General features: G+C 49.4%; 1 protein-coding gene across 1 annotated transcript in view; it reads right to left on the reverse strand.

Moving 5' to 3' along the window:
* Window positions 1-24,039, reverse strand: part of SHB (SH2 domain containing adaptor protein B) — a 608,722-nt gene that overhangs the window by 385,754 nt on the left and 198,929 nt on the right. Inside the window, exon 2 of the mRNA XM_069630369.1 lies at window positions 6,244-6,355. Within this exon, the coding sequence (XP_069486470.1) occupies window positions 6,244-6,355 (112 nt within the window). The remainder of the gene's footprint in view (window positions 1-6,243; window positions 6,356-24,039) is intronic.

Here is a 24,039-nt window from a genome sequence, read left to right on the forward strand (position 1 = left end):
GTGGGCCAATAAAGCAAATGGGGGCTTATACATCTATGCTTGCTGACAGGAGCAACGGAGTGGGATGGAACATCACATACTGTTCAGTAGGAACTATTTTGCTGTGCCTTGAAACTTCATCCTAGAGAACTCCTTGGTAGTGCTAAAGAACATATAATTCATAAGCTATACAGTATATATAATTTCAATCACTTTTATGGCATTTTTGACTGGGGTGTATGAAGTGTTGATGAAATCAGTTGAATGTGTGCAGTCTGGTGGGTGTACACCCAGACTGGGTTCTGGCTGCGTTAGGCCTGTAGGACGCTTATGTGTGCAGCTAGGCCGGTTTGTAATGGGATATAGCTGCACTTTAATAGAGTGATGACGTGTTTGTGGGGTAGCGGTCGTATGTGAGCAGCTAGGCTGAATTGATTGAGGGGTATAGGTGCACTCTAATTGTGTGATGTGTAGAGTAGAGAGTAAGCATACTGATATATGATGTTCCATCCACACGGCGCCTAAGTGCAATGTGCTTCAAAGGCCTTCGATGACAAGGGAGGGAAAGAGGGAGAAAGCAAAGACGCTCGCACAAGGCATGAACAGCACAAATGTGAAGACTAGCTACTGCACTAGGTCTAGAGAAACCTAGACAGTGCAGGTGCTAGGACACAGACAGGAGGGCATGCCTGGAAACTGTAAATGAGGACCGGAGGAGTTGGGTACACAGGGGCATCGCAGGGGACCGGGGATAGGGGCAAACAGCAACAGCATGCAGGGGACCAGAGGGTACAGAGAGACATCACAGTACCAGAGGGGCTGGGGGTATACAGCGACATCAAGGGCGACCAGAGGGTCTGGGGGCACACAGCGGCAACATGTGACACGAGAGGGGCATGGGGTAGATGGCGATATCTTAGGGTACCAGGCGAGAAGCTGGGAGCATCACACTGGACCGGAGGTTGTGGAGGGGCAGTGATGAGATGGGAACCAGGGGTTCTGGGCACACAGTGAAACGATGGGACCTTGTGGGCACACAGTGACGACTAGGGAAATAAGGGCGGGGGTACACAGCGACAATTGGCGGATAGTAGGTCAAGAAACTCATATCAGTTAAGACTAGTGATCTGACCAATCATCTGACCAATCAGGGAGGTGGGCGGGCTGGGAGACGGACGGGGATTAGGAAGAGGAAGCTGGTGGGGAAGGCAGGGAGAGGGATTCACTGAGGCACGGAGCACAGATTAATACAATTAAATGGCAAAAACAGGCTCCGAGGAGTTTTAGATGCTTTCCACTCACCTCGCTTTCACAAAGCGATTATTACCCAAAGCAAAGACATTGGGTAATAATTGTATTATCGCTGTGTTGCAACTAACCAATGATCCACGACTATTCACAGATAAGCCTGCCTCTCCGTCCATGTTACCAAAATTGAACAAGGTTTATAATTTGCTTATGTTTCCAATCTATTCAGATCCCTTATGGTGTACTAGAGGTTGGGGGTTGTTTGATGGTTTAGAAACCGATATTCATCCCTGCACCACTGGTGCACCGGAAGTTGATTTGTCACAGTGTGCCTCATATCAGAAACAGAACGGCCCTCCTAATTGGCTCATAGTCACCAAAGAGCTATAAACCCAATCGGAGGGTTTGGCTAGACAACTATGATTCTATGAAGGTCACTTGCCTCTGGAACTAATACAGTTGTGTCCTGCTGTGAGCAGTTAATGATTGTCAGGTAAAGGAGGAGTGCTTCAGTTTAAAGAGTTTCGAGTACAGAGGCAGCCAGGCATATATGTGTCCTTGAGGGATGCAAGGATGGCAGTGAGTGTCTCCAATTGTCCAGATAGCTGCGGTTTTGCGAGATGGGATGTGTAGTGTGCAGTCAGTTGTAGCGTTGGTTTCAGAATGAGTCTAATTGTTTCAGTGAGGGGAGGCGGGACAGGACTTCTCGTCAATGGTGTGATAATTGCACGAGAGGGAAGCCACACTTTTCACCTGGTGTGTGATACTTAGCAACACTTTATGCGTCAGGTTCCCATACAGTCCCCAGGCGGTGTTTGAGCACTTTTACTTTACTGAATTTGTATTGCGCACCTGAGGACCCGGAGGCTTAAGGGTGCAGACAAGACAAACAAATACATATAAGGGTCGATAACAAGAGCAAAATGGGCAAGAACTAACAATTACCATCCACTTAGTAACTGCAGTTTAAGTACTGAGAAAATCAGAGTAAGCATGTTAACAATAATCAGGAAGAGGAAGAGCCATATGATTAACTCTCTGAGATCTAAATTCAAAGAATTATGTTACAGTTTGAGGTCCCTTTGGGTAGATATTTGCATCGACTGAGAAAAGAAGGCAAGGTGCTGGCCCCACAGCACACCAAAATGCAGTCACAATTGGGTAGCAGACACCAGTCACTCAGATCTATCCTACGAATGATCATTAAGTCCTTGAGTCGGACTACTCCTGGGCCAGTTCTCTGGCGCAACCAAGCGGGAATCTTATTGCGCAGGGCTTCTTTGGGCTCCTTTTCTTTAGTTTTCTGAATGTTAGTTATACTGACATTTCTTTGATCCATTACAAAGTCATGAGTGTTCGAGTCCATTATTTTAGGCATTTGTGATTTTTTTTTACTGGCAGATTTTGTAGGGAAGTGCTTTTCAATTTGGCATTCATGACTGTGGGATGTTTAACCTCTTTATGGCCAGCACTCATGCAGAGATAAGGAAGGAATAGTTTCCTGTAATAAGTGTACGCTAGGGATTTTTGCCTTTTCATCGCATGCCGATATTGGCCCGATAGAACTCAGGGATTCCTCAATGCAGAGGTCAGTTTGAGTGGCTTGATCTGTCATTTCCCTTTGTGAAAGAGTTTGGCTGGCAGTGTTTACCCTCGCTGCCTGTAGCGGAGCATCAGCGCTAGCATGCCCGTGTGTCTGGGAGGCAGAGTTCACTTTCGGCACCCATAGGTCCGCTACCCAATCGTTTAATGCACCCGACAAAAAGCCACGGTCAAATGGGTCCTTACAAAGGAGTAGCTCTTTTGCAATGTTGGCCATAAGGTCGGGCCATTTGGAGGAGACCCGAATGCTTGGATTGATCAAAACTGGGTGTACCCCTCCCTTGTGGGGCAAGATTGAATATACCCCTACCTTGAGGGGCAATGGCAGGTAAGGTTATGGGCATCTCAGGCTTTGGCGATGGTAGATCATTAGAGGTCTACACAGTCACTATGTCATCCATGGTGCTATGCAGACTTACTAGGGGTACATATACTTTACAATTGTACTTCAGTGAAAGACTATCCAAGACCCGCGTTGAGTTTGGTGCTTCGAATCCGGAGAACCCACAACCAGCCCTCTGCAAGAATGTTCTATATGTTACCCATACCCTGCTTCAAGTACTCCCAGGGCGTTAAGTGAGGTAAGAAAGTAAGGTGGTTGGGGCTCATTTGGGGGCGTGTCTTGCATGATGGCCATGGTCTAATAGCTGATGGGGGTGGCCTACCTACGAACATTTTAAAAATGTTGTGGTCTGCTAACTAGGTGCATATCACAACACAGTGTGCTTGCTTCATTCCTTAAAGTATTAGAAATCAATGCTCAATATCATTACTTATTGGACCCTCACAAAAGGGTAGTTGTTTTATAAGCAGGTTCATTAGCATCCCATTACGTAGTTTGGGCAAGACTAACCCTTCAAAGGCACTACTCATCTCCTCTGTCGGGCCGTGAAAGGGAGGCGCAGGCAATTCAGACACTTTCATCTGCCTACAGCACCTAAGCAGCTAGTTTTGTTGCAAATAGCCTCTCTGCCCATCCAGTGCCTTCTGAGTGGGAAAGCAGCCAGATCCAGCCCTGAGCCTTGAAGGGGCAAGTGTAGAGGAGAGCAACAGGGGGACAGCAGGAGCCTGGAAGGGGCAAGCGTAGAGGAAAGCAACAGGGGGACAGCAGGAGCCTTGAAGGGGCAAGCGTAGAGGAGAGCAACAGGGGGATAGCAGGAGCACCCGTGGAGCCTCATAAGGACAATCGTAGAGGAGAGAAACAGGAGGATAGCAGGAGCCTTGAAGGGACAAGCGTAGAGGAGAGCAACAGGGGGATCGCAGGAGCCTTGAAGGGGCAAGCGTAGAGGAGAGCAACAGGGGGACAGCAAGAACCTTGAAGGGGCAAACAGAGGAGAGCAACAGGGGGATAGCAGGAGCACCTGTGGAGCCTCAGAAGGATCCCGACAAGGGCAACCCCGACGAGTGCACCAGCTGAGACCCCTCTATTAAAGCGAACACACAGAGGAAGATACCGTAGGAGATAGCAAGGGAGGGAGGAGGCTCCGGGCCACAGAGCAGTCAGCTATACCCAGAGGACTACCTCACAACCCCCACCACACCAAACATCCAGGAGAAGATTGAGGCTAGGAAGGGCCAAGGCACTGCACCGTGGAGGCCCCGGCAAATCCGATCAAGGGCCCACAAGAGTGACGTCAGACGCCCCGGTTCCCCAGAGCAGGATAAAGGAGCTAAGGTGGAGCTTCCAGGGGGGGCAGGCACACCTAACCAGACAAACAGTGACAACCACAGGAGATTAAGCCTCTAATATCAAGAGGGACAAAGCTGACACCCCATGCAGGGGGGTCGCTGGGAGACATTGCCCCCAAAAAGCGGGTGAAGTAAAGGACTAGGGGCCCTGCAGACCTGGTCCAGGAGATAGAGAGACAACCCACCAGGTATAGCCCCATGGACCTCCACGAGGAGAAAATCCCCAAGTAGCTGCAGAACATAGGTCCCACGAAAGGAGGCCCGGTGGAGGCGGGGGACCCACCAGCATCTCATCACCACAAGACCGGGCTTCAAAGACATTACATAAAGGGGTTTCTCCCCCCCAACCCCATGAGGCTTGAGGGGCCCGAGAGGCCCAGAACCAGAATGAAAGCACCAGGGAGGCTAAACTTTAAGGCAAAATGAAAGCCTGGGGAGGGTAACCACCACAATAGATAACACCAAATGGGGTGGGGGGGGCCTTGGAATTAAAAATGGGCCCGGACAAGCCTGCAGGTTGTACAGCTGGGGAAAGGAAAAGATTCAATATATTTTAAAAAAAATGTTTTTATTGTGTTTGGTTAGAATTTACCTTTACAAAACAATCTCACATTAACAGTAAAATGTGTAAACTTCTAAGCAAAAACAGCCTCAATACTCACAAAGAACAAAAGAAAAAATGAAAGGACTCAATACCGGCGATTCCACAGCGGATTCGCCACCAGATTTTGCTATCACTACCTAAATAATGCAACATAGGATTAGAAATGCTGAGGCACAGCTCCAATTGCCCGGGAAGGATGCCGCCAAGCCACCATAGGGTTAAGTTGGCACAATTCCTCACAGGCGGCTTTGCAGGGCAGCAGAATATGGCATTTTACGTGCCGTCAAAATTTGCTTAGGCTGCCTAAAGGATGCAACATGGGGTTAAAAATGCTGAGGCACAACTCGAGTTGGTCGGGAAGGGCGGTGCCAAGCCACCATAGGGTAAGTTAGCACAATTCCTCACAGGCGGCTTTGCAAGGCAGCAGAAAATGGCATTTTACGTGCTGTCAAATTTAGCTTAGGCTGCCATCTGATTTTGCAATCGCACCATAAATGAAGTAACATAGGGTACAAAATTGCCACCATAGGGTTAATGCTGCACTGCCCTGTACAACACAGGTTTAAAATTGATAACATGGGATTAGTAAAACAATTGGGTACAAATTGCTAACATAGCGTTAATGCTGACTGCTCCGTACAACATAGGGTTGGCTACAAAAAACACTGTCAAAAAATGCCATCGGAAGCATTTTCCGACGGGTTAATGCTGCACTGCCCTGCACAACATAGGGTTAAAATAGATAATATTCCCTGTGGAAACAGAGTTAATGTAGCACTGCCCCTGCCCTGTGGTAACATAGGGTTAATGTAGTGCTGCTCCTGCCCCGTAGACCAGAAAGCATTTTCTGACGGGTATGCAAAATCCGACCTTACATGCACCGTCGGATTTTGCTTTGCCTTGCTTTACCATTGAAATTCACGCATGTGCAGTAGCACCCTAAGCATTTTTCGACGCGAAGCAGATTTCGACATTACACTGGTGCTCAGGCAAGGATATGCTCACGCCCAGCACAGTTCATTTTGTGCGAACCTCGCACCAGGAAACGGTCTGGTTTTTATAAACTGAACATTGCATTGATTTTCTTTCGAATTCCGATATAGCTGTACGAATGTTCTTACCAGTCATTAGTTTCTGGGCTTCGTACGGCTCCATATAGCCATTATTGCCTTCTTTGTTCTTCAGTTCGCTCTTGGCATCAAAAGGATCCGAGTAGTCATCAGCGATTATAACCTGAAATGGAGGCGAAAAATGACAGTGATTTGTTTGGACCATCACTTAATCTAGATTCTTCCAAGACTAACATGCACTCACGGCTCTACATGCGACGGGCATACCAAGCCACACTGAAAAGCCGAGAACGCCAAGATTCACAAACCAACTATCATGGTTTTTAGTGGGCCATGGCTAGGCGGGGTCAAGCCCCGGCATGCTCAGAAATCTCGTTCTGAGGCAGGACCCTGCTGGGCCTCACTAAACTCCCATGGCAGCCCAACCCGCTACAAGACATGCCTTTTTTTTCTAAAGTCTAAACTCGCGAGAGCTTCAAGCTTCCGAAAAAATGCCTTCAACCCATAATGGTGGCGCCGCACCTGCAAAGCATTGCTTCAAACAAGAGATGACCATGGACCAGCGCCACCATTGGAGAAGAAAGGCGAGGCCGCTGGAAGCAGAGGCCTTTTTTTTTCAAAAGCCTGAAGCTCCCGCTCATTCGCATGGGTTTCTTCAGGCTTCAGGAAAAAAGGCTTTGGCTTCAAGCGGCAGCACCTTTTCAGCCTTAATGGTGACGCTGCCTCTCCCCAAGCATGATGCCTGGCGATGGGCAGCGCCACCATTAAGGCTGAACAAGTGAGGCGCTGCCCCCTGCCAGGAAAGCATTTAGCAAATAAATGCAGAGATCAGCACCCCGTCTCCCTTAGGGTGCGGATCTCTACAAAAGGCTGCCTGGTGGGGGTCCCATTAGGCCATAGGCGACCCCCCCTTTTAGGCCACTCCCCCTTGATGAGACCCGTCTCATTTTTCAGTGCCACTTAAGGCACTGGCAACTACACACTTGGGTTATTCTTTCACATAATCTGTCATTAAAAATAACGCATGCTGTTTAAAAACTAAAAACCTGTAAACGCAGTTTGAAGAAAATCGTGTGCCAAGAAAACATGACTAAAATCAGCAACAAATTGGTTGGTGTACTTATTGGCACATGTATTTCATGCTTTCAACTTAGCCCGGGCATCACCACTGATAGTTTTCAATTGAGCTTATTATTAATTGCCTAACTGGACTTAATGGATCACCCAATGATGACCAGCCAGGCCCGGCTCCATCTGTTCCTTTATCGCTCCTGGGAAATCAGCAGCTAATGACATCAGAAACAGACATAGTGAATGGTATAGGATCCCAAACCATCCTCATTTTTTTGTAACTTTTTTTATGTGTTGTTTACAATAACAGAAAAGTAAAAAGCAGTGATCAACACACAGCAGGTTGGATAGTCCCATCACTCGGGCGAGACGCTCTACGGCACATACAACAATGCAAACATTAACTAAGAGACGCCCCCAGCGCCCTATCGTGGAGTTGGAGGTCGTCATCATGTAGGTGGATGGCAATGCACCTTGCCGCCCTCTTAATCGTGTAACTGCTTTTTTTCCATTTGTCCCAGATCGTGTCAAATTTACGAGGGCACCCCCTAGACCTGTACATCCAATCTTTCTTTGCCATGCAGTGATCCATATGTTACATTAGGTTTATTCATGAGCACTTGCATAGCGCCTTTCACCATTGGTATGGTCTCAAAGCACTGTAGATTAAAAGCCCTCAGGGACCAGAGTCTGGGTCAATGGAGATTGTCAGAGCAGTAAATAGTGCATGTGTGCACTCATGTGTGCAACGGATCTATGTGATCACTGCGCCGCCCACAATGTTGACTTTAAAAGTGCTGACTTCCATTACGGTGTGCCACAGTGATCACTTAGATCATTTGTTCCCCGCTTCCTACTTAACTTTTGCCACCGACTCCCCTCTATCCCTGTGATTCAAGTTCCCTTTCACTTACATGGGTTGGCGCTGGCACTGCAGGGCTCTTTTAGTTTGTTAGATTATTTTTGGTTTTTTAAAAACCTTTGTGCGAAACCTCAGGATCTCCAAACTGCCTTTGGATCCTCTATGCAGATGGGCAAGGAAAGGCCATCACTTTTGGATCCTTCCACTGGTGGGCGGACAAGCGAGGTAGGATCACCTGGGTAAAGGGTCCTCGAAGATTGGAGGTGGGATGCCCTTAGGTGAGACACAGTATTCCACATCCTCCTTTCCAAAAGGAACCCCTATCCCAGAAGTGGTTAGGGGATATTGTTCATCTGGTTCTCTAGTTTTTGAGAAGGGTAGGAGACATCATACCAGACACATTAAACAAGGGAAGAGAAGGAGTAGGGATGAGATACTTGGGAATAGATCTCAGTATCTCCCTTATCCTCATTACCAACCTAACCTTTCTCCGAACTTTATGGGTCATTATTAAAGTGTCCCACTGCACTTCCCCTTTAAAATGCATGATAATACTGAGACAAGGAAGAAACAACTAAGAGGTGTGAAGATTACCTCCATTACCCATTCAAGTACTGGGACAAAGAAGAGGCCGTAAGGTCAGACATGTCCCATTGGTTTACTTAATTATGGTTAGGCAAACCAGGCAAGGCAAATCCTTGGCTCACACCTGCAGCCTTTTAGTCCAACACAGGTATATAAAAGTTAGTGCTGCAGGCAGAAGGCAGATCAGGCGAAGAAGGGTCAAAGTGGTGCTAGAGAAGAAGCCGAGACGCCAGTACCCAAAGGAAATCCTGGATGTTGTATGCTGATCAGAGGTCCCGTAGAGGAGTAGGTGGGCAGCAGGTGCTGCAGGAAGGCGAAGGTGAGGCTCTGCATAACAACCAGCTGTCCCTTGGAAGAAGGAAAAGGAAATAAGTTTCTGAAGGAGCTGTCGACACTGGGTAAGTGTTGGGCACACTTACACTACCCGGGGCGCTCAAAGGAGATCGTGAGAGTCAGAACGGTCAATGAAATGAAGCAAGCTATACTTATTAAATAAATTAATCCAGCGAAACTAACTTACTGAACTGAACAAAACAAACCAAGTTGATTCAATTGAATCCTGAACTGAATGAAATAAGTTAAAGGAACTTTATTTAAATACAATGTTGAATGAAATTAGCAAAAGCCATCTTTATTGAACAATGCTTTGAATGAAACAATTAAACTGACCTCTATTTGAATACAGAATTAAAAGACAGAAGCAAAGGTATATTGAATTGAGTGAAAGCAATACATATAGCAAACAACTATTTATCTGAACGCAATGATATAAGATGAACCATCATTGATGACAATTAATTGAACATCTAAAAGGAAGATAAAAAGAAGACAAGAAACAAATGTGGTAAAGTTGTGAAGCTGCACTTTAAGAAACTGCTTGTTGAGTCAAATACTGAACTTTGGAAGAAACCTTAAGGTTCCTGGTTGCGTGACCTGTAATAGGTGGACCATGTTGTCTGAAACTGCACTTTGACCAGAGAACCTTTCTAGGTCAAAAGCTTCAAGATCTTTCCTTTCGATATTGACATTAAGCTTGGGGAGTGAACCCTAACCTTTGGTGTCCTGGAACTGTTACCCATGAACTGTGTTTAATTTGGGGAAGGGCATTCTGATCTTTAGCAAGGTATAAAACTGTATTTCATCTAATGTTGAAAGAAAGCAAAATTGAACTTTGTGGTGAACTAAGTGACATTTGGGAGAAGAAGCCGACAAGTAAGCTAGAGCTTGGAGTGGCTAAGAACTTTATGTTTGGAACACTATTTGAGCTATGGTTGACGTCCCTACACATTATTTTGTATTAGTTGTCAGGGCAAGTACAGGGTTTGGACACAGACTTTTTAAGATGGACATACTGACACAGGCCCTCCTTAAGTTTCTTTAGTTAGGGAAATCCCACATTAGTATAGGGCAAGTTAGGCCTTACTACATCCTGACATTTCCTTTTAATAAAACATTGTTTAACTTTGAATTTGGTGTCTGCATTATTTCCTTCCATGATGCCAACCTTAAACTTTCTTGTCCCCTGCTTTCCATGTAATGAAAGTAGGGGCAACACCTGCAAACCCGGCTCCCCTTGGTCGGTGTACAACACTGTGCATTTGAGCTACACCAGTCAGAATTATGGTACAGTGAAAATGCGCAGTACTGTATGCGTCGCAATGTTGGTGGTGACATTTTGGTACAATACCGTGTGCAGCTAGATCAAATTTTTAGTGGTGGATATCTGCATTATAGTGCTAGAAGTAGTGTGCAGGGTATGTGGTACAGGTAGTATGTGTGCAGCTAAGCCGAATTGTCATGGGGGTAGCTGCATTATAGAGGAGGCTGTGCTGGTGTGAGATTATGTGAGCAGCTACGCCAAATTTATTGTGGGGATAGCTGCATTCTGAAGGTTAAGGTGTGCAGGGTGGTATAAAATTATGTGTGCAGCTAGACCTAATTGATTGTGGGGGTATAGCTACATTCTAGAGTATCTTTCACACATTTACAGTATAGGCACCTCTCGTGAGCCCAAACTCATGGCTATATTTCTTTTTTGCTACAATCAGAGAATTGGATATAAATAGTTTTTCATAACGTAAGTATGCCAACTCACCCCATATCACCAGTATAACCAATTTAAGATGCGCCAGGAGCTGCTGCGAGACCACTGACGACTCTTTGCGTAGGATCTTTTGCCAATACTGCTCCGATTTTTGGGCGTGTCCATAATGTATGAAAAAACATCCCCAGAGTGGTATAACATCGTAAGCAGTTAGAGTCTGCCACCCTGTTGCAATTATAAAGCAACTCCCTAGTATAGTACGTTCTATACAATATCTTTTATTGAATAAGTCTAAATCGTGCTGGTATCAACATCTCCCTTGGGGCCATCAGTGTGTCTCGTCACTTTTCCACTTCTAATGGTCTCACATCTCTATTCCACCTCAGCAGGAGGTTTTCCAGGGGGCGTGCCGTAAAACTACAAACATTGAGATTGCCTTTTTAGTAAGGAGTTCCATCTGTGTGTTTACCTCCACAAGTGTCTATTCTGTTCTGCGCAGTCATAACCACCCCAGAACTGTGTGATTTCTCACATGGCATGTCTAAATCGGATATACCTATAGTTATCTGATCCTGATAATCGTGAGCTTTGCTGCAGTTCCTGAAATGAGCAAAGCCGGCCCTCATTGATCAGAGGTTTTTGTGATACCATTGGGTCAAGGACACTTTTCAACTCAGGGATGTCTCGGTTGTGCCACAGAGCGGCCCCCACATACACCATACCCCTCCCATCCAGTCTTTTTCGTTACTTTCTTGTAGCTCCCAATTACCCTTCGAAATTGGGGTTAGCCCAGCTGTATTCATTCATTTTCCAGTCTTATATATGCAGGGGATCTCCATCTCCCATTCGAGTAAGACGACGGTCTGGTTTCCCACCAAACACTAATTTGCCACTGCCATCTGCGAAGCCCAGTAACCTGTCCATAGGTCTGGGAGCCCTATACCTTCATAGCGAAACATAGTGCTATTCTGGGTTCAGAATTCCTCCGGAGTAGATTTTGTGTATGGGGTTGCTGTTGGTACTCTTGTTCAAAGGAGGATTGCCTTAGCATTTCGGTGCTGGACTGCTCAAGTGGGCGGGACAAAGACCGAAATGCAAATGAATATTCCTCTTTTGTGAAAGGTACAGTGAGCTAAAAGGTGTGGCTGCAGACTCCGAGTGAGCACATTACCACAGAACAGGTTATCATGCCGTGTTCTTTCTCGCAGAGGGGTGCCCTAGTCTTTTCTAGATTTCTCAGAACCCTCTCGATCACCTGGAATTCCCCCTCTCTGATCGTGACCAGAGTATTTTGAAGAATGTACAAATATCTTGGCAGTGCCATCATTTTGAACAGTGCTGCAAAGACAAGGGCAAGGCCGACCAGATCTAGGCGTCAGCAGTGAACCAGTCAGTTAGTGGCAACACGTTGCGTTCCAGGAAGGATGCCGACTCCCAACAAATCTGAATAGCCAGATAATTGTAAGAGCCAACCTCTACCCTGAACTGGCAACCGTTGGAATCTCCAGAGGTCCCCCTTGCACTGGAAATAGGATAGATGTGTTTCAGTTGAGCCCACTATGTAGACCATAGCGTACTATCTATATTATCCTAGGGATCGACCTCTGGGGCTCTCCCACATATTACAGTAAGTCATCTGCATATAGAGAAACTCGATCCGCCTGGCCTGAAGGCCACACCAGTCCCTTCATGAGGGGATCCACGCAAAGGCAGATTGCCTGGGGTTTGTTCGGCACTACAATTCGTGCACGAGAATGCATCACTGGTATTTAGCCCTCTCCAGCGGAAAAGACTGGGAAGTTCTACCTTCAAAATTCAGACCTTTGCCAGAGGACGTTCATATAACAATCTGACCCATTGCATAAATACCAGCCCAAAGGCCATGCCCTCCATTACCGACCACAAGAACTCCCAATGAACGGAGTCAAAAGCCTATCAACGGCCACCAATGCCATCTAATCGGAGATTCTCTGGGCCCCATCTGGGGTTATATGGAACATCTGTATATTAATGAGAGTTGCTCCATCTGGCAAAATAACATTTTGATCCGGGGGGATCATCACAGGCAGTGCTCCAGATAAGATTTGGAAGTGGGAGTGTTTTACTCCCTATTCTTTAAAGTAGGGAGTAAAAGGATTTTTAGGGAGTAAGGAACAAGTTACTTACCTGTAACTGTTCTCCAGCATGGGTCTGGCATGGATTCACATGCTCATGAATATTCCCCGTCGTCAGGCCGGGAATCCTCGGTAAAGAAAAAATCTGTATCAGTTTCGTTTCTGATCTTTCTTTCTCAGTAGTAACCAATCACTGGTCTCTGGGTCATACTGCCCCCAACCAATGACTGCCCTCTCCCTAAGCCCCGCCTCTGGCAGCCATCTTCAGAAAAGTTCAAAGTGGCAGTATGACCAAGTGAAGAGTCGTAGAGGGGTAGGAGGGAGGGTTCGCTTGTGAATCCATGCCAGACCCATGCTGGAGAACAACAGTTACAAGTAAGTAACTTGTTCCTTCTCCAGCATGGGGTCTGGCATGGATTCACATGCTCATAAATATAAGAATACATAGCAGTACACACATGCATAACCAACGGGAGGTGGAAAAAAGGCTCAACATTAAGCACTTCTTACCTCCTCACCAGGCTCACCTTAGGCGAACAGGTTGCGCAGCACCGCTTGGCCGACCCTGGACTCCCCCCTGGAATCCCGGTCGACGCAGTAGAATCTCGTGAAGGTGTGCGTCGACCTCCACGTAGCAGCCCTGCAGATGTCCAGCAGGGCACACCATACAAGAACGCCGTGGTAGCAGCGATAGCTCTGGTCGAATGGGTTCTCGGATGGCCAGGCAACGGCCGGTTAGCCAACCGATGACAGTGCGTGATGCAGCCGGAGAACCATATGGAAATGGAAGCCTTTGAGAGAGCCTTCCCTTGGTTCACTGGTCCAAAGTTCACAAAAAGCTGTGATGTATTCCGAAAATTCTTTGTGCAGTCCACGTAGAACTTCAGCGCTCTAGCCACATCCAGCGAGTGCAAAGACCTCTCGGCCGGCGACGAAGGCGACGGGAAGAAAACAGGTAACACCAAGGGCTCGTTGAGGTGGAAGTCCGATGGCACCTTGGGCATAAAAGAGGGGTGCATCCTCAGCACCACCCTCGTGTCGTGAAACGTCAAGTATGGAGGCTTGCAGGATAGGGCCTGGATCTCTCCCACTCGCCGTGCGGAGGCGATGGCCACAAGAAACGCAGTCTTCCACGACAGGAATTTCAACTGTGCCGAATGCAGAGGCTCGAATGGCGCCCCCATGAGCCTGGTCAGCACCACGTTGAGTTCCCACGCCGGGGCAGGGGCCTTCACCGGCGGGAACGATCGGAACAGTCCCTTCATAAATTCCTTCACCAGGTGATGGGACCACAAGGACGCCCGTCCTGTGGTTCTGGTGTATCGGGAGATCGCAGCCAGATGTATCTTGATGGAGGCGTGAGCCAGTCCAGCCTTGGCCAGCGACAGTAGGTACGGCAGCACTTGAGGGGCCGTAATCCGTAGAGGGTTAATCTTCTGTGCACGGCACCAGACAGAGAACCTCTTCCACTTCTGTCCGTAGCACTTGAGAGTTGAGGACGCCCTGGCTTTTGCAAGGACCTCTCTGCAGTCAGCCGGGATATCGTACCCTCCAAACTCTAGTGCTGCAGGAGCCAGGCCTGCAAGTTCAGCGACTCCGGGTCGTGATGAAGTATGGCGCCTCCTTCTCTGGAGAGAAGATCCGCGTCCATTGGCAGCTTGACTGGTGGGGACGCTGACAAGTCCAGAAGGTCCGGGAACCAGATCTGTCTCGGCCATGCCGGTGCGAATAGGATCATCCTGCACCGGGACCTCTTGAGCTGGTTGACGAGTCGGAGCAGCAACGGCAACGGAGGGAACGCATATAGGAACAGGCCGTCCCAGGGGAACGAGAAAGCATCGCCCATGCTCCTCGGCTGGGGAAACCTGCTGGCGAACCTCTGGCACTTGGAGTTTGTCGCCGTCGCGAACAGGTCGATCTGCGGTTTTCCCCATTGTCGGAAGAGTCGATCCACTTGATCCTGACGTAGTTCCCACTCGTGGCACGAGCGCAGCTCCCTGCTGAGTGAGTCAGCGATGGTGTTCTTTATCCCTGCCAGATGAAAGGGCACCAGAAACATCCCTTGGGCGACGGCCCAATGCCACAGATCCTGGGCTTCCTTGGAGAGGGCTGGGGATCTGGTTCCTCCCTGCTTCCGGATGTAGAACATCGTGGTGGTGTTGTCGGTGAAGATTCTCACCACCTTGCCCTTGAGGGACGGGAGAAAGGACCTGAGGAACCAGAACACTGCACGGAGCTCCAGGATGTTGATGTGGAGCGTATTCTCCTCCGGGAGCCAAAGGCCTCTTGCGTGAAGTTCTCCAGTGTGTGCTCCCCACCCTTCCAGGGAGGCATCCATCGTCACCGTTATCTGGTGGGATGGGGTCTGAAAGTCTGTGCCCGCCCTCAGATGAGCGCGGGTGCCCCACCACCAGATCGCTCGTCGGAAGGTCTCGTCGAGCGGGATCCTGTCCTCGAAGCTGCCCGTCGCTTGGATCCAGCAGGAGTCGAGGAACTCTTGCAGAGGGTGCATCCGAAGCCTGCACAGGCGCACGAGATATATGCAGGAGGACATCATCCCGACGAGGGAATTGATGGACCTCACCCTGGCCACATCTGTGGCCAGCAGACGCTGCACCTTTCCCAGGATGGCCTTCGTCCTTTCCTCCGACGGTGAGGCCAGACGCACCACTGTGTCGAGCTTGGCTCCCAGAAACAGTGCGACTTGCGATGTGACCAGGTGGGATTTGGGAAAGTTGATGGAAAATCCCAGGTCCGTGAGCAGATGGACGGTCTTTGCTGTGTGATCCACGGCGAGCTCCCTTGTCCTTGCTCGGATGAACCAGTCGTCCAAGTAGGGGTAGACGTGGATCCCCTGCAGGCGCAGCCGCGCCGCCACCGGTGCGAGGCACTTGGTGAACACCCTGGGTGCTGACTTCAATCCGAACGGGAGGGCCTTGAACTGGTAGTGCCGTCCTTGGACCACGAACCTGAGGAACTTTCGGTGTCCTTTCAGAATGGGGATGTGGAAGTATGCATCCTCCAAATCCAACGACGACAGGAAATCGCTCTCCTCCAGCTGTCCCAGCACGTGCTGGAGGGTGACCATCCGGAACTTCTGTGCCTTGATGTACTTGTTCAGTCGTCGCAGGTCCAGGATGGGGCACTATCCTCCTGTCTTCTTTTTCACTAGGAAGTTCCTTGCGTATACTCCGGAGCCTCTTCGGGACGAGCTCGATGGCACCTTTTTTGAGCAACGCCCTTACCTCCACTAGCAGTTGAGGGACGTGATTTTCCTTCCTGACCACGGGTGGAATGCGGGGGCACTTTTTTAGAAATTCAAGGGTGTGTCCCTGGGCCAGGGCGTCCAGCACCCAACGGTCGGTGGAGATGGACTCCCACACTCCGACGAACTTCACCAGCCGGCCTCCCACCGGGGTGCTTCGGTGGGGGCCCGACACTGCTGTCGGTTCAATCTTGCTTGGAGGACGCCTTGCCGCCTTGGCCTCCCCGGCGACGACGGCGGGGCCCACCCGACTTGCCTCGTCCTCTATAGGCTTCCTGTGACGAGGAGCGGGCCGCTTGGCGATATGTAGAGGAGCCACCGCCGAATCCCTTGGAGGCACCCTGCTTGCCTCCGGTGCTCCAAAAGGACGGCCTTCGTTGCCGGAGAACGCCTAGGGCCCTAACTGTCTCCGTGTTCGCCTTGATGGCTTGGAGGGACTCATCCACCGTTTTCCCAAACAGGTTGTTCCCGTCGAACGGCATGTCCAACACCTTGGCTTGTACATCCTGGCGGAAATCCGTCGCCTTGAGCCAACCTCGTTGTTTAAGGCAAACGCTGTTGCCTAGCTGGCGGAAACCGGTGTCGGCAATGTCCGTTGCCACCGTAATGGCGTGGTCCGACGCCACTTCGCCTTCTTGCAAGATCTCCAGGGCCTCGGCCCTCTTGTCATCCGGTAGGAAGTCCAACAGGGGAGCGATCTTGTACAATAACTCCCTGTCGTAGCGGGCCACGATCGCGAGGGCGTTGGCTGCCTTAATCGTTGTTGCCGCCGATGAGATAACTCGTCGTCCCATTGCGTCCAGCTTCTTCCCTTCGCCGTCAGGCGGGGAAGTTGATGTTGAGGCCGATGCCCCCGCGCTTTCTTCTTGGCTGCCGCTGAGACGGCCGAGTCAGGGGTCGGTTGTGCCCTAAGGCACAAAGGGGCCGCGTCGGGGACCCGGTACTTCTTCTCGTACCGATCCCTCTTGGCTGGCGTCGTAGACTGGTTCTGGAGAAGGATGAGACCCTCGTCCTAGATGTCATCCAGCAGAGGCACGGCGAGGACTGCCTTCCTCTTGGCCTTGTGCCGTTGGTAAAGGAAACCTTCCTTCTCCTCGGGGGAGAGCTGAAAAAGCTTGGATGCCCTGGCGATCATTGCATGGAAAGATCCGATCTCGTCGGACGGGGAGGCCCGGGCTGGCGATGGGAGCTCCGTCCCGTCGTCACCGCCATCGTCGTCGGTACCCGTCGTGGACGTGTCCGTTCCCGTGTCATCCCCAGGGACGGGGGACATGGGTAAGGGCCGAGCAGGCCGCAAGGGCTGAGAAGGCGGGGCTAGATGGATCAGTCTTCTCTTGTTTGGGGGGTTTCCCGCCGGGCCCGGCTCTGGTTCCTCCATCGAGCCTGGTTCGGGTCCTCCGTCGGTGGTAAGGGCAATCTCGTCCTTATCTCCGAACGGAAGGATTGTATTGCCAACAAAATGGCTGCCGAGTTATCCTGCGGCTTCGGAAGCGACGGGTGACTAGGACCCTCGCCGGTGCCGCCGTCACTCTCTTCGTCACCCTCGTCGGGATCCCTCCCATGGGGACGGGTCTCTTCGACTCCCTCGTTGCGGCCCTCTAAGACTTCTACCAGCTCCTCCTCGGATGCTGTGCTACTAGCTCCTCCTCGGATGCTGTGTCGTGTCCACAATGGCCACCGCCCCCCCTCTTTTTCCACCGGGGTCTTCACGGGGGTCTTCTCGATGGGTCTGAAAGAGGCTTCCCTCCGCGGAGGCAGGGAGACTCTGGGCCCCGAGGTCGCCTCCACTGGTGTAGCCTCCACAGGCTGCGCCAGGGTCGCCGCGACTCCATCGATAGAGAACTTGGCCGGGTGAATAAAGGCCTTCACCGCCTTAGGCGTGCTTGAGGCCTTCACCTTGGGGGGGGGAGGGTCACTGCCTTGCTCCCCCTCGGCCAAATCCTTCGAGATCGACCGGGGCCTCTCCAGAAGCTTACCCGGGTTCTCGGATTTCCTCATCCCCGAACCAGAGCGTTGGCTCGTGGTTGATGGTGCCGGGGAAGGCGCGCCCGGCCTGGCAGCCGAAGAGCCAGACCGTTCGGTGCTCCCAGTGCCCGCAGATTCGCGGTGCTTTGCCTTCTATTGGGCCCCCGTCGCCGGGGCGCCCTCACAGGACTTAGAAGACCACTCAGGCGACTTCTTCTTCTTACCTGACGGACTCCTTCCTTCCAGCCAGTTGGAGACGCGAAGGCGTCGGTCCCTGATGGTCCGTTCCGACATGTTCCTGCAAAACGCACAGTCCTTCTCCACGTGCGTTTTGTCCTCATGAAGGCAGTAGAGACATTTCGAATGCTCTTCCTCCTTGAACACATTCTGTAGCTGGCATCCAGGGCAAACCCTTAACAGCTTTCCGGGTGTCAAGCTTCCTTTCTCCTGGGCCATGTTCGGGTAGGCCGCAGAAACTTCTGGAATCCCTCAAGAAGCGTAACTCGACGAAATCTTCACCCTTGAGGGGCATAGAAAGAAATCCGACACGGATAACCGTTAATCGGATGCAGAGACGGTGGAGCTTGAGGCTCTATTTGACCGAAAAATGAGAAATTCTCTTTGAAAAAGCGCGAAAACGCAGCAAAAGCTCGAAAGCTAAACACGAGGACTCCCAACACTTGAGCGTGCGGTAAAAATCTGAAGATGGCTGCCAGAGGTGGGGCTTAGGGAGAGGGCAGTCATTGGCTGGGGGCAGTATGACCCAGAGACCAGGGATTGGTTACTACTGAGAAAGACAGATCAGAAACAAAACTGATACTGATTTTTTCTTTACCAAAGATTCCCGGCCTGACGACGGGGAATATTCATGAGCATGGGAATCCATGCCAGACCCCATGCTGGAGAAAAATGTAAACCCAATCCACAATGAGAGTATTTTATAAGAGAGTAAAGAGATGTTGGAACTGGAAAATGGAAATGTTTTTGTAATCATTCTTTCTTTGCTACTAGATATTCATGCATTTTAAAAGATGCATGTTTACCTCTTCCAATCAGGCAGGTATAATAGTACTTTCTTCCTCTGGTATTACATGCAATATTGGTCCAAACAAATCCATGGACCTGTTTGAGTGGCAAAGGTTTCTGTGTGTCTGGTCCCTATTTTCTGTTGGGAGTATTGTTACTCCCCGTTTTTATATTTTTGAGTATTTGCCTATTTTTAGGGACTAAAGGTGGCCGATACACCCCTTATCTGTAGAGTTTTCTCTGGCAACCGCCTGATCAATCTTGTTGCAAGGATTTTTGTCTGTATTTTTATTCAGGAGTGATATTGGGCAGTAGGATGCACACTAATTCAGTGGTTTATCCTTCTTGGGTATAACTACGATTGCCTGTAGCAGGATCACCCTCCTCTTTACTCTTCTGGAACATTGCCAGCATAGGGCCATCGCCAAGTCTTTTCAACTATTCGACTGGGAAACCGTTGGGTCTGGGCGCCCTCTCCCCGACATAAGCAGATATCGCCACTCTAACTTCTACCCTAGTGACATCTGCTTCTAAGGGCTCTACCTGCTGTGCAGTCAACCGCAGGGGATCTCCTCTGGGAGATCAACACACCTTGACACTGCACTCCCCTCAGGACCACATATAGTTGTTTGTAGTACTCCACAAACCCTCTATCTTCCTCCAAACCTCCACTCCCTCTCCGGTGAATACACTGAACAGGACTAGGGGGTTCAGGGGGCATCCTTTTGTTCCAGGCATGCCAGTAGTTGAGCTTTTTACCCCCGCTTCATATACCCTGGTGCGAGATGCCAAGTAGGCCCGATTAGCTGGATCAGTGGCCAGGGTATGATCAGCCTCCCTTGCTTATAATAACTGCTGTTGGTTCCCTTGGGAATGGTCACCTAGCAATCTCTGTTCCAGATGCAGCAACTGAACTTGTGTCCGTCATTCTCCAATCTCTCCTTTTCCGGGGCTGCCAAGGTCAAGATCACTTTCCCCCCTCGACACCACCTTATATCCCTCTCACAGTGTCTCAGCCCTGGTCACCAAAGAGCTGTACTCCACTGTTTTATCTTGCATATGGCCCATCACCTCCAGGTACCCCAGGTAGTATGCGTTTAACCTCCAGAAAGAGCAATCGCTCACCGGTGTTGTACCCATAGTGATCAATAGCGTGGAGTGTTGCACAGGGTTAGGGATGTGCAGTTCCTACCAAGGGCATTTCAGGAGACTGATCCAGGCACAAAGAACTAATTAATTCTAGACAGTGCATGGCATAATATAAGCAGTGTCACATAGCAATTTGCTATACGGTTCTGTAGGTTTGCTAATTAAATTGACACTTTGTAGGATAGCTAGCTATTTAAATGAGACTTTTCTTGCCCTTAGGCTGGAGGCAGAGTTCAGCAGTAATCATACCCTCTGCTAGTGCCAAAAGCCTGTGTGGGACTGCTAGGCAAGAAAAGGTTTTTCTTTTTAAAATAATTGCAAACCAGAAGTAAGAGATGATACTTTTATTAGGCAAAACTGTATCCCATTTGCCAAAGACCAGTATGTGTTCACTTAATTCTTTGTAAAGACAGGCCTGCAATTCCATCCTTACAAATGTAAGTGGTTAGATAATGCATAATTACTGTATTGTTAGTGTAAACCACTGCATTCTCTCCATGTTTTTCAAGTTAGTTTAGGTTAGTGCATCTAATTCTCAGTGTCAACTATATTTCATTTTGGTGGGGACGGTGCATCATATTGCCGAGTGAACACTTGAGAAAATGCACATCATCACTGGGCTAAATGTTTTTGATGGAAAACCTACTTCTGCGATTTGCTGGTTGCATGCATCTGTGCAACTGGTGCTCAGACCATGAGCTGATCCAAAACTCCTTGACATTCTCTCTCAGCCTGTTGCTTTATGCCAGCTACCCTGAAAGTGAGATGCCACAAATTACAATATTCCAACTAGTCTGCTTAGTCTCTCACTTTCTTTCCTCTTACATAATGAATTTACAAAGCGAACTACATGTTTGCACAAAGTAGTGATCAATAGTTCCAGCTGTCAGTACATCTCCTGCAATAACACACACTGTAGTTAGCCTCCAGGGCTCCCTTTGCTCTACGATTATGATATTATTAGACATCAGCACATGTAGGAGAGCTGGCTAATACAAAAGCCACACAAGCAGAATCTGCAAGTAGCCACCCACTGGAACCACTGTGAATCTGCCCAATATTCACACTGTCCTTGGAGGCAGCGCCCCAAAACAAGTCTCTACTGGAGAGCCACATGACCCCTGACCCACTCACCTACGCACCATCCTGGCTCACCTCCAGATACTGGAAAAAGTTATTTCGAATTGCAGGAGGATTTCTTTAAAAAAGGGAAGCATGAATTGCACAAAGCCCTTGTTACCTTAAAAACAAAAAGTATCAACCCCCTCCATCCCCCCTCATTCCTCTCCCTCTCCCTCTCCCTGCCCCCCAGATGGCAATTCAGACAGCTTATAGCAATAAATACTGCTTTCATGGGTACGCAGGGCTGGAATGCTGCGGTTGAGCCTCCCTGGCTCGGGCTTGAGTACCATTAGTCGCGCTGCCCTCCCCTGAAAGTGGTATTTAAAACTATACATTGAAGACAGTTGACCGGTAATGGGCAGGCAGGCAAAATGATGGACAAGGGCCATCTTGTCCACCTGAAGTTGACAAATACCCTGCCTGCTACATCATACTACGTACTTGGTCTCAGGCTTTAACTTTCCTTTAACATTGTGAACTTTTTGATTTATGAAATTAACTTCTCCTTACACAGCAAATCATGGGTCAGCAACTGCTTTCAGAGCCTTTTATCATATCTATTTATTTGTGTCCATTCATGCACCTAATTTTAACATTTCATAGACACTCATCTCACTAAATGGCTTACTTGAGCAGTACGCAAAAATGCTGCATTGTTGCTCATTTTATGTCTTGGGTACAAATAACGTCTGGTGACATGAATATTAGAACAAAATTGCTAATAAAATAAGTTGGTTTGCTAATCAAGAACATTTTAACAAGCAAACTCTGCTAATCAATTTTTGAAAACTAATTTATGCCTTATAGAGATGTCCCAGAATGGAAGGAATACAGAGCCTCTCGCAGGTGCAGCTCACGCCACTCATCCACCAGTCCAGTCACAGTCACAAACGTGCTCAGTTTTGTGTGGTCCTGATGAGACCTCTTCAGGCCTGGGAAGTAATCCCAGCCACTGTCCATTGCATCATTAAAGTCCTCACCCAAAAGCCAGCGGTACACCCGATGCTGTACAAACATGTTCAGAAGCTCCCAGAGGAGATCCGTCTGTAACTGTGGTGGGGCATATATGCAAAGCAGTTCCAGACATTCTGTCCTATATAATCCTATTAACATGCACACCGTCCATATGTCCCGGACCACCGAAGATATAGTAAACCGTGGGCATTTCCGAACCAGCACCATCACTCCCCTCGAGCCCCTAGGAAAACCTGCATGTACATTCAACGCATAATCCGATCTCCTGAATAACATGCATTCTGTTGCCATCAAATGCATTTCCTGGGAGGGTGCGTGGCTAGCATGCGAGCACTGAGGACGTGAGTCCTGAGGGCTCCTCTAGCCGCCGACGTTATCCTAGCTAAAACATCCTGTTTCGGCGGGGCGAATCTACAGAAAATGCATCTACGGCTGGACGAACATATGCAGACACCATGTACGAAAGTACGGCTCTGAAATCAAGCTCCTGCCAGAGTTATCGGACGAGGACTCCTCCGCTGGTCTGGCACCAAAAGACTTGCCTAAAATGGCCGCCGAGACCTAACAAAACTGATTGAATGCATACGGCGAAACACAATACCAGCGACTGCCTTACACCGGCAGAAAAGGCGGAGCAGCAGGTTTGAAACAGAGCATTGCTCACAGATCGGCGAGTGGAGGTGTCCGCTACTGCACCGCCACAACTGGGGTGATCCGATCAGTGGAAACTGGACAGCGGCCTCAAACCGCAGATGCAGGAGGACACCTCACGGGACGCCCGAGAGATTCGGAGAGCAGGGGCAACAGACAAGATCTGTGGCTCCGGGGCAGGGGAAACACGGTAAGCCGACCCACGACCCTGGTCACAACAAACAATGAACGAGAGGAGCGACAGATGGGACCCTGCGCCGAGGGCTAAATAGGAAAGACAATAGTCGATAAGACCGGCAACCTAGCTCTGAAAGACTTTTGCGCAGGGGGTACTCACAACTGTGGAGAAAGGCAACAGACTCCTGGAATCCGTGACCACTACGGCTGGAGGAGACAGAGGGCCCCCCCTTTTTTCTCAACATCAAGAGGGAAATGAATGATCTACTGATGTGGTGACCCGCACAGTGAAACCTGGCGCACAGTCCCCTGGTGTGGCATAGGCTGTGGTGCGCAACCTCCACAGTGTGGGCGAGACAGAAGACACACTGGGGAGCTGCGAGGTGCCCTCGGGACCGCCTCCATGCTCTGAGAACAGCAAGATGTAGGTGAACCCAGTACAGAACTCCTGAGAATAGCTAGAAACTAGCAAAAGCACTCCCAGCCAACGAACACAGAGAGGAGACCTGGAAATACTCTGGCACACCTGGATTACCACTGGGGGAAGCACAAGGTAATCCGGACATCCCCCCCTCGAAACTACCCTGCTTACAACTGATAGATGGGCCAGGGACCCCATAGAACAACTGAAGCGGTACCCCACCCAGTAATATGCAAAAGGAGACATAATTGCTTCTCATCAGAAGCCCATAGATGTACTTGGCTGCACCTGAGACCCTGATGGCACCGAGATGCACGGCGGGCTGCAGAGCACATGCTTAACCTGCAGATACTATTAATCTGATGACATTGTGATACCGGCGGCCTCCGCACCGATTGAAAAAAACATACAGGAATCATC

This window comes from Ambystoma mexicanum, chromosome 6q (assembly GCF_040938575.1).
Source record: "Ambystoma mexicanum isolate Mex_15411 chromosome 6q, UKY_AmexF1_1, whole genome shotgun sequence".
Classification (NCBI taxonomy): domain Eukaryota; kingdom Metazoa; phylum Chordata; class Amphibia; order Caudata; family Ambystomatidae; genus Ambystoma; species Ambystoma mexicanum.